Source organism: Stomoxys calcitrans, chromosome 4, assembly GCF_963082655.1.
Source record: "Stomoxys calcitrans chromosome 4, idStoCalc2.1, whole genome shotgun sequence".
NCBI classification, from domain to species: Eukaryota; Metazoa; Arthropoda; class Insecta; order Diptera; family Muscidae; genus Stomoxys; species Stomoxys calcitrans.
This window is the reverse complement of record NC_081555.1, coordinates 181,047,798-181,058,949: the sequence shown is the minus strand read 5'-3', so window position 1 is coordinate 181,058,949 and position 11,152 is coordinate 181,047,798. Positions and strand designations below refer to the sequence as shown.

The 11,152-nt window shown below is 37.1% G+C and overlaps 2 protein-coding genes across 2 annotated transcripts; one reads left to right on the top strand and one right to left on the bottom strand.

Annotated features, from left to right (window-relative positions):
* Positions 1-294: 294 nt before the first annotated feature.
* LOC106083023 (large ribosomal subunit protein eL8) lies at positions 295-1,845 on the bottom strand. Its single transcript, XM_013245839.2, has 4 exons — positions 1,724-1,845; positions 1,477-1,600; positions 1,029-1,399; positions 295-740 (listed from the first exon to the last, which is right to left on the bottom strand). Exons 1-4 carry the CDS (start codon positions 1,736-1,738, stop codon positions 435-437), a joined length of 816 nt encoding a protein of 271 aa, XP_013101293.1. The 5' UTR covers positions 1,739-1,845; the 3' UTR covers positions 295-434.
* Positions 1,846-5,167: 3,322 nt separating this feature from the next.
* Positions 5,168-8,427, top strand: LOC106082990 (protein deltex). The gene is made up of 5 exons (XM_013245780.2): positions 5,168-5,720; positions 5,792-5,963; positions 6,024-7,120; positions 7,190-7,332; positions 7,399-8,427. Exons 1-5 carry the CDS (start codon positions 5,331-5,333, stop codon positions 7,697-7,699), a joined length of 2,103 nt encoding a protein of 700 aa, XP_013101234.2. The 5' UTR covers positions 5,168-5,330; the 3' UTR covers positions 7,700-8,427.
* The last annotated feature ends 2,725 nt before the right edge of the window (positions 8,428-11,152 follow it).

The window sequence follows — 11,152 nt, the reverse complement described above, 5'->3', positions numbered from 1 at the left end:
TAGGTGCGATGGCTTCAAGGTTCGTGCGTTGGTATGTTGTATTTGAATCGTATTAATTGCGTTTGCATTTTCTATCTCGACGTTTTGTTGCTTATTTTTTCCAACTTCATCAGGTCAGTTTTTTTTTACTGAAGTACCTGCTATTTTGTATACTTTAAATACAAAATACTGTCAAAAAACACAAAAATTGATGTATTTTTTGCAATACCATTCGTCACCAGAGTGTCCCAAATATCTTAGATTTGCCCGTAGTCATTTCACCAGCAAGTGCGATAAATAAAATTCTTACGTGTATTGATTTTCTTGTCTAAAACTAACTTTAGTTTTATTTTCTTTTCATAAATCAAACTTTAAAACAGTTCTTCCTTAAGAGACGCCGTTTGATTTTATTAATCAAATCAAATAAAAAAACTAAAAATCACACCATGGTCAGTTTAACCTTGTTTCTGAGCAAGCTCACGTGCCTTGGCGCGTTCCAATTTGGCGATGCGAGCCAAACTCTTGGAGCCCAAGATACCACCTCCCCAGTGTCTGCGGATTTCATCGTGACGCTCATTGTAGTTGGTCCTGATGGCTTCAACGATCTTGGTGAAGTTGGCCTTATCGTTGGCTTCAACATTGGTCAGAGCCAAAGCTGTGCAGGTCTTGCGACGCACCAACAAACCGAGGCGAGCTTTGCCCTTAACAATGCAATATGGTACACCCATTTTGCGGCACAAAGCAGGCAAGAACAATACCAACTGAAATTAAAAAGAAAAAATAAACGCAAATAAATTGTTAGTTCAATGTATTACTGCTACATCATAAAATATCTGCTTGCTTTAATTGTAATCAGCATGTCAAATTTCCACAAATCGGAAGATCCTCGTGAGGTTCAACCACTTCAGTTGAAGAAATTCATGTTTAACATCATGTGTAAACAAATCATTGTTTACATTAATGCCTTCTAATGCATAAACAGGCACTAGTGATAGTAGGCAGCAAATTTGAATTTTAGCTTTTCAATATCAGCAAACATGCACACTTACCTCGAGGGGATCAACATCGTGAGCGATGACTACCAACTGAGCTTTCTTCTGTTCCACCAGTTTGGTGACTGTGTTGGTTCCGGAGCGAACGAAGCTAGGCTTCTTTTTGGGCTGAACATCCTTGCCCTTAGCTTTGGCTTCGGCGATCTTCTTCAAACGTTGCTTCTTAGCAATAGCTGATTCAGGGCGGTATTTCTCCAACAGCTTGAACATTTTGACAGCAGTGGTCTTGTCAAGGGTTTGGCTGAATTGATGAATTGGTGGGGGAACCTTCAAACGTTTTTGCAAAACAGCCTTTTGGCGTTGGACACGAATGTATTTGGGCCATTTAACAAAACGTGACAAATCACGCTTGGGTTGAACATTTTGACCTGCAATTGCAATGTAACAAAATAAGTCGCATTAGCATACATATGCCATATAGGAGGAAACTTGATTGCAAACTTACCGATGCCAAAGTTCTTTGGGCGCTTCTCGAAAAGTTGATTTACAACTTTCTTGACTACAGGCTTCTTAACAGCCAATGGAGCTGGGGCAACCTTCTTGGTCACTGGCTTCTTCTTTGGCCTGGGCTGAAATCATAATAAACAAAACGTAGCAGTCAACCACAAAGTTCAAACGCACAAAAATACACTAAAAGCCATGAAATTGTTTCCGAAACATTTATCAAATTCAATTGCACTGTATCCACGTACCTTCTTAACAACCATTATGATATTTTTATTTCAAGATGTTTATGAAAAAAGCAGATTTTGTAGCGGGCCTAAATTGACCAGCCTTTTGTCTCTGCTTGTCAAAAAGGAAAGGAGTTGAGCCAGCGGAAATAGAGCGTATGTCAAAGATACGTCAAATTTTCGAAAACATCAAGTACTGAGCGCCATCTGATGGAGAAATCATGTGTGAATAGAAATAGAAACAACTCTGAAAGAAGTAAAACTGAACACAGCCACAAATGAAATGTAAAACTATGTTTACATTTGAGTAAATCTAAATAGATTTGTGACGACATTTCGGTAATTTCGTGCTTTCACTAAGGTTTCCCGTAGATTTTCAGTGTGAGCAAATCTATTCCTTTAAACCATGTGTACACTTGGAGCAAATCTATATTTGCGACGAGATTTCGGAAATCTTGTGTTTTGCAATAAGATTTCCCATACATTTTATTTAACAATTTGAAGCAAATCTCCTTCGAAATTCAATCGCAACACTGCGATTGTATTGATATTTTCCACCCTTTTCCTGTTATCAAGAGCGAAAATCGACAGCAATCGAAGTCGAAGGCGAATTTCATATTTCCCGGTATTCTATAGCTAGGAGAATAAGCTATAGTTTGATAATATTGTTCTAAATAAAAAATAATATAAGAGTAGGTTCCATACTCTTTCGACAAACCGCCGCGATGTATTTCGATCGTTTCCGTCAAATTTGACAGTCGAATTCGACTTATGTTCGTTTTTAATCGTTGCAAACCCTTTTTTCGCTATTACTTTTTTGAAACTTTACGAAAATAACAATGATAAAATTACAATTTTATTAAAATTTTACCATAAAGGTTAGTACTGACTTCATTCGCACCGAAAATGCCTATTAAATTATTGTGAAATCTGACAGACTCCTTTCTTCGTCAGAACACAAACGAAAGTCAAACAACAACAAAGATAATATTATTGAAACACAGTTGATTCGGCGCATTTCGTGAGCATTTAATTACATCCGGCGCATTTCGCTACTATTTTGCTCTTAGAACTCCATGGTGAAACAATTAAAGGTGATCTAATTTGTAGAACAACCGCAAATCATATGGTGCAATCTGCCATTTTGTCATCAAGCTGATCGCCGTTTTCAAACAAATTTGTGTGCGTGCATGAGCAGATAATATGAGAGAAAGAGGATAACAACAAAGAGAATGCAAACAAAACTCTGACATCTTAATACCGCCAAACCTTTCCAGCTCTTCGCGTGAGACCACCTTTTTAAATCCGCCTTGTTACCTCGAAAAAGTAAAAGTAATCTCAAAAAAGTAATATAGTATCAGCCTTAAGGCGCTACTACACGGCATGTACATGTCTTGTTGCATGTCACTTTTTGTTTTCACTTGTAACGGCCGGTACTTGTAACTCTATACAAAAATCAAACGGAAAATTTGTTGAAATGGGTTCGTGTCGTCATAAGTTGTTTTTTCATCTAGGGAAAATTTACATTTCGGGACGCCCATTGAGAGCACAACCACAGTCGCTGTGCAACAAGTCATTTTCTTATGCAAAATAAACGCGATCGTCAAACTTCAAAATTGTAACTGGGTGTTTGTTGGTGTTAGTGATGTTGCTCACATGTACTCTGGTTGGAAAAAAACAAAGTGTTTGTGAATGCATAAAAAAATAAATATAACTAAATATAGGAAAGAAAATAAATATTTCTGTCACAACAAGCAACTCGATCAACCAGTACGAACAAAATAAGATTTGTGAAAGAATGTCTTGTGATTTTGGTCTTGCAATTACAACAACAATATTCCGATAAAAGTGGAAGACGCTGACAAAGGCTTCTGAAAAGATGGGCTTATTTTACTTATAACAGTGAAAATACTAGAAAATCTAATTATTTTTATAAATAAATGCTTTGTCTTTTGTTAAATTGTCTTGTGTTTCATTACTTATTAATTACGAAGGGGTGGGTTTTGGTTGAAATGACAACAACATACATGAATTTCACTACGATCCACACACTCACATTTGTGTGTACACATGTACGTAAGCAGCTGATAAATTGTTTGATGCCTTATTAATTTTTATATGTAAATGGCAAAATTTGGGCCAAAGAAGCCCAAAAAAAAAAAAACAATTAAATGTGGTAACCTTGTCAAACCACCGAAAGAAAAGAACGTAGTACCAGCCTTAATTGAAAATGTTTGTCGAAATTGTCAATTTACATACGATTGATCATGTTTGCTATCACACCTGTATGTAATTTTTGTATGACATAACCTAAAAACTTGAGAAAAATCTAATTTTTTTATGTGAGAAAGCTGGTTAAATCTTAAATTTGTGAAAACAATTTAATTTAGGGTTGTATTCTTTCGACTGACAACAAAAACAGCTGATTTCTTTGTTTGTCAGAAGGAATAGAGCACGCTCTAATCGAAAAAATTACATGTGCTATTTTGAAAAATGATTTTTAGATGTCAGTTTAGTTTGTGTCACACGGCATGTACAACTCAACATGTGCTAAATTTGACATGCCATAAGCCAACTACATACCGTGTAACAGGGCCTTTAACGTTATACCACAAATTTAAACGAATTGTTGTCTTCGACAGCCATAATACCATTTTTTAAAAATTTCGGCGTTCGACTACCGGAATAAGGGGATTATCTGCAGTTTTAGACAGCACTTTATTTCAACAGCCGTCAATTTGGTATTGAAATTATAAAATGTTATACTTAAATTTAATAAAATCATTTCACCAATTCAATTGCTGACTACAATATATATTCTGAACACAACAAAAACGCCGATCACAATAAAAATTCTGCCACAAAAATCCCTGTTGACATATACAAATCATTTGAATCGTAAACGGGTTTGGGAGATTGTCTCAAGTTTGATCTTTAGATTTAGATTTAAATTGTACTCAGCTGCTCACATGACCGCACCTTATACGTGCATCCTGTCAACAAACACTACGCGACTTTTCGATTTCGATAACAAAATCGCGTGTCCGAGATATCTATTGAAGCGATAAGATTCAAGACAAAACAAAAGTTTACTGAGTTGTCATCACTGTCACCAATACACAGAAAAAGAATGGTGATCGTATGGTAGATAGAATTTTAATTTTTTTCAATTAAATTAGTTAAAATAAATGTAAGAGATCATAGTTTACCGCTGTGAAATTATAGTCTCTATGGTGATAAAGTGCAAATACAAAAATGGAAAATGAAACGTGCCAAAATAGATTGTAATTAAGCCAACGCCAATCCTTCGAATTCATAGATACATCCAGCCCATCATCATCATTTTTATTCATATTTTGTTTACCTCTGACTTCTGATTCGTTTCGTTGTTGTTGGTGCCTTAGTCGAGTGGATGCAATGATATAGAAGCGTAAAAGAGAAACAGTAAAGGAGATAGAAGAAGAAGAAGAAGAATATTAATTAATATTATACTAATTCATTAATATAATATAATAATAAATTAATAACATACTAATTCACTCACACACACACACACGAGGGGACATTATGGATTGACGCTTAGAAATACATTGCTAGCGGCAGCCATAAATGTAATTGGAGCTGCGATATGGCCCATTTAAATAATGGCAATGCAGCTGCGCCACCCAATACGCATGCTGTTGTTGTGTGGGAGTATGAATCTCGTGGAGGCAAGTGGTTGCCTTATTCCCCAGCAGTGTCGCAGCATTTGGAGCGTGCGCACGCGAAGAAGCTAACTCGTGTTTTGCTGAGCGATGCTGATCCAGAACTAGACAAGTTTTATGTGAATGTGAGAACAATGACACAGGAAACGGAGGAAGGTTCGGGTCGTTCCATGGTGGGTGTTAGGCGTATGTTTTACACACCCACATCACCAGCTGGCAAGGGCACAAAATGGGAATGGGCTGGTTCTGTTGCAGGAGATTGGCATCCTTACAACATGGAGGTGCAGTGCATCATTGAGGACGCCTGGTCGAAGGTACTGTCTTCAAAACAGCTTTATTTGAAAAAAAAAGAAAATTCTCTGATTTTGTTCATATTCTTTTTTAGGGCGAACAGACGCTTGATTTATGTGGGACATCAAGTCTTCCATATACTATTAATTTTTGTAATCTTACGCAAACACGTCAACCAAGCGGTCCATTAAGAAGTATTCGACGTACACAGCAAGCGCCCTATCCTCTGGTAAAACTTACTTCGCAACAGGCTCAGCAATTGAATCGTAATTACATTTTTTTTTTATTTGTAAACATGTAATAAACGCTTTGAATTGTGATTTTAGCTAAATTAAATTATTCGGAATATGGACCGAAAAGGAATAATACTCTTCCAAAATTATCAGCCAAATCTCATTGCGTTGGCGTTGAGAGCAATAAACATCAGCAACAACACATCCATCGGTTGGCATCAAATGGAGTGTTTTCCATGCCCCCATCAAGTGGCAGCCGCCAGCAACATAGTCTCCCATCTTCTTCATCGTCTCACAATCAAGTCCAACAATCTCAGCCAAATACTTCGCGTAAATCTGGCAAACGCAATGGCGAACTCTCCACAGCGAATCTCAGGCAAATTTTGAACAATCTCAATATTTTTGGCAGTAGCAGCTCCAAACACCAGTCTTCTTCACACAATCATGGTATTCTAGGTTCATCATCGTCATCTGGCAGCAACAACCAGCATTCCCAGCCATTTTCACATTCTACTAGTGTACTCACATCCTCCATGAGTAGCCATCATAGCCGTTGCTCGGAGGGATCCCTGCAGTCCAAGCATAGCAACCGAATGAGTATGCATCGGTCGCGTTCGCGAACTCGCGCTTCCGATACTGATACGAATAGTGTGAAATCTCATCGTAGACCCAGTGTCGACACGGTGTCTACATATTTAAGTCACGAGAGCAAAGAAAGTTTGCGCAGTCGAAATTTTGCCATATCCGTTAATGATCTTTTAGACTGTTCACTAGGTAGTGATGAAGTGTTTGTGCCTTCATTACCTCCACCCGCATCAATGTCATCTGTCTCCGCTTCGATGATAACAGATAGGGCGCCCGCGCCCCCACCCATTCCCAGCTCGGTCTCTGTTTGCGGCTCTGTGGCGACGTCTGGTACGTCGTCGATTATCTCCCACTCCTCGTCGTCGCAACAACAGCCCATAGCCGGCTCGATTGTTGGTGTAGATCCTGCGAGTGATATGATCTCACGATTTGTTAAAGTTGTTGATCCACCACAGTGGCCAAATGCTCAGCCATGTCCCATGTGTATGGAGGAGCTGGTGCACAATGCACAGAACCCAGCAATTGCCCTTAGTCGGTGTCAGCATTTAATGCATTTGCAATGTCTTAATGGCATGATTATAGCCCAGCAAAATGAAATGAATAAGGTTTGTACATCACGCACCATTTTACCTGCTATAAATTATAAAAAAACCGAACGAAACCATTTTTTGCAGAACCTATTCATTGAGTGTCCCGTATGCGGCATAGTGTATGGCGAGAAAATAGGAAATCAACCCAACGGCACCATGTCTTGGACTATCCTCAGCAAAAGTCTCCCTGGTCACGAGGGTCAAAACACCATACAAATTGTATATGAGTAAGTAGTACTGTCTATGAGCGGTGTAAATTGCACAGAAATTAAAAAATCTCTGCTTTTTTACAGCATTGCTTCTGGAATACAAAATTCTCAGCATCCACATCCGGGCAGGGCATTTTTTGCCGTTGGCTTTCCTCGTGTGTGCTACTTGCCGGACTGCCCCCTGGGCCGGAAAGTTTTGCGTTTCCTAAAGATAGCATTCGACCGCCGTTTGTTGTTTTCCATAGGTCGCTCTGTTACCACTGGTCGCGAGGATGTCGTTATCTGGAATAGCGTTGATCACAAAACACAATTCAATATGTTTCCGGATCCCACCTATTTGCAGCGTTGCATGCAGCAACTAGTGCATCTAGGTGTTACTGATTGATCATACAATAAATCCTTCTAAAGCACTTGTCAACACCGCCTTATTTCCCAATCTAAACAAGTGCAATTCTCCAGAATCATATACATACCACAATAGCGATACACACACCGCTACACCAGTTTGAGATACTCAAACTTTAAATTGAACTGACTTTTTGCTAAACATAACAACATATTTATATACTCCAAGTTTGACATTAAGACCAATGGGAGACCTAGTGTTTATAGCTGTTGCAGATTGCAACCCAGCTTTTCGTTTTTCAGCCAACTCTTGTTTTTCAATTGCAAACAATTCTCAATTCTCGTAACACAAAAACACTTTGTCTTTTATTGTGATTTTTAATTATTGTTCTTCCATTTTTATAAAGACTATGTCATTTATTTTATATATATATATTTTTTAATATGCGAATATTATTTTATGTTTCGTAGATGTAAGCTTTAGAAATGAATTAAGCTATCCTAAATACATACACACACACAACATACAGGCGTGGTTTGTATTTTAAGGTTCATTATGCCCTTATAAATTACAATAACAATCGTCGAGTATTAATTACAATATAATATAGTTGTAATATTTTTTTTTTGTTTTACCTAATAGACTTTAGAAAGAGAATATTAAACGTATGTATTTGTTCATTCATCAGAAGAGAGCCTTACTCAGTAAATACTGTTTGGTTCACATAATTCTCGCAAATATTAATAAATCATCATTAAAAAAATAAATTTATATTGTGAAATGTGTATTCTTCTTTACTGCTAATGCTTATTAAAACTTTATGGCCAACTGACTCTTGTTTGCTGGTCGTTGTTTTAGTAGCCACATTTGCATGTGGAGGTGGCCATCAAGCTCTTTTAAGCGAGCAAGTTCGATCGCCATGGAAACATGATGGTCATTGGCTATTTAAAGGAGCCAATAACTCGCCTTGTCATATCGAGCATTATAGGCACTCAGTATTAAAGTAAGAGCCGGTGCCATTCGGCCTCTCACTGAGACTCTCCACTCGATACAGCCGCTGATTGTCCGCGGCTGCAGTTGCAGCTACTCCGTATGAAGCATGCCACTATCCGCAACCTGTAGATGCGCCCGGTAGCTCCCAGCTAAGCTTCTCGTGATAAAAAAAGAACACCACACATATTGGAGCTCAAACTTCCAGCCTGTGTGATGCTCATAGTTATCCCTTGTCGGGTGTTTGATGTTCGTAATGCAGTATTGTGGTTGTTATGTACTTAACCTTCTTATTTAATTTTCAGTCAAGTAGCAAGTGTTTATTTATTTTGCTATAACTTTTACTTAAAAGTGTATACCAAGTTTTTATCTTTTTTATTACAGACAATATTCGATCATTTGTGGACCACCTTGAAAGATGTCATATTTTCTACAAAATTTCTTCTTTTGAGCGTTTTCGAAATTTTAGTTGAATATAATTTTTGACAAAATTTTTATTTTTGTAGAACATTTTATTCTATAAAATATTGCACGTACATATTTTGCAAACTTCAAAATTTTAAATTTCGTTCTATTGGAAATGTTCCAAAATATTTCTATGAAATTTTGTTTTTATTTCACTTTAATAGATGATCTAAAAATTTCTTTTCTTACCAAAAAATTCGCTAAAATTTTGTTTATATAGAAGCCCAGCTAAATCGGGTTAGCTCAGCTGTGCGTTTATTCACTCTCTACTACCTTTTATTTGAGTCCTATATTGTTATGGTCGGTAAGTAAATCCTATTTGGGAGAATTTCGGGGGTAGCATCAAGCGGATGTTTTCCATGCCCTCATCGAGTGACAGCCGTCAGCAACATAGTCTGCCATCATCTTCATCGCCTTACAATCAAGTCCAACAATCTTAGCCAGAAAGTTTGAGCAAATCTGGCAAACGCAATCGCAAACTCTCCACAGCGAATACCTTTTATTTGAGTTCCATACCTTTGAAAAACATTTCATTTGAGTTCCATAATGCCATGGTCGAAGAATTTGCTCGTTTTTGGGTGTGCTTTCAGGGCTACATATTTGACCATGAACAAAATAGTTTTTATTTGAGTCATGACAATATGGTGATGATTGGTCTATACAATCCTTTGGTGGGTTTGGGAGTTGAGTCGGCCCTACTAGGCACCCCAATCAACAACCATGGATCGCCTTCGTCAATTTCATTGCCCGAATCTCTTCATATGCAATAAAAGGAGAATGGATAAGTATTGCTATGATATTGGAGTTACAGCTGCGGTCAAACAAATAGCAGCACAGAATAGTAAAATCTTTTAACTGATAAAAAATGATATTTTTCTTTGGATGGCCGCTTCGTTTTAACCCTTTAATATAAGGAAAAAGTTTAACGTGTTCTCAAAAATATCCTAAAATGTGTTTATTTCAGAATTAAAAGTGGTCATTTCAGAATTAAAAAGGTCAAAAAATAGCAGTGATAACTAAAACTCTGTTTTTTGTATGAATATCTTGATATACATTAGTCCTTATAAATTACAATTTAATTGGAGAACATATGCTGCGTAAAACTTTTCGCAAAGACGTTTCAGTGACCTTTGCTTTTAATTTTTTTAACAGTCCCTTTCAGTAACACATCGATATCGTACCACGAATTTTCTATTGAACTAAGATCCGACGGCAATACATAAGGTCGTTATTATAACCTTAATACCACCTTATTGCTAAAAGATCGATGTGTTTTGAATCATTATCTTTTTGAAATTTTTATACTGAAGTCATTTCATTTTCCGCATATGGCAGCATAATATTTGGAGTATTGCAATGTATTGGGATGCATCCGTGATGTTGCGGAACCAAAATATATGACCAACACCTTTGTAAGAGAGACATCTCAAACCATTATATTTAATCTACCATGATTTTCCGTTTTAGTTTTATACGAACGTCTTACATATTTTCCGAACTCATAAACACCCTACAAAACAAATTTTTAAAGTTCTACACAATTTTTGATTCATCCAATCGCAGCACAGTAAGTTTCCCTATTTTTCGAATGGTCTATTATTGAGAGATTTTATAAACTATAAAGGTACGTTCAGATTAATAAAATATTAGATCTATCATGTTTTGTTATTTTTCCCCACAATATATATGTCAAATTCGTACGTTTTGTTTGTCAAAAAAAAAAAAACAAATCAAATAGCTTTAACCATAAGATCAACAAGTAAAATGGCATAAAGTTCGGCCGGCCGAACTTTGGATACCCACCACCTCGAGTATATATGTAAAGCCACTTTCTTCCCAATCCGGTGAAAATTGGATAACTTATGCACCCAAATTCGGCACGGACACTGAGCGGTCCATATGACAGCTATATCTAAATACAGTCCGACCTTTACCTTATATGGGTCGGATGGTGGGTGGCCTAAAACTACTCACTTTTTCAAATTTCAGCGAAATCGGATAAAAAATAAAGCTTTTATGGGCTTTAGACCCTTTATC

What these genes read in the sequence shown, in the direction of transcription:
- LOC106083023 (XM_013245839.2), bottom strand. An exon ending in CCCAAAGAACTTTGGCATCG is followed by an intron (nt 1,400 to 1,476) that starts GTAAGTTTGCAA and finishes TTGCAATTGCAG; the next exon opens with GTCAAAATGTTCAACCCAAG. An exon ending in ACGATGTTGATCCCCTCGAG is followed by an intron (nt 741 to 1,028) that starts GTAAGTGTGCAT and finishes TTTTAATTTCAG; the next exon opens with TTGGTATTGTTCTTGCCTGC.
- LOC106082990 (XM_013245780.2), top strand. Translation starts at nt 5,331, where the DNA reads ATGGCCCATTTAAATAATGGCAATGCAGCTGCGCCACCCAATACGCAT. An exon ending in ACAGGCTCAGCAATTGAATC is followed by an intron (nt 5,964 to 6,023) that starts GTAATTACATTT and finishes TTGTGATTTTAG; the next exon opens with CTAAATTAAATTATTCGGAA. An exon ending in AGCAAAATGAAATGAATAAG is followed by an intron (nt 7,121 to 7,189) that starts GTTTGTACATCA and finishes CATTTTTTGCAG; the next exon opens with AACCTATTCATTGAGTGTCC.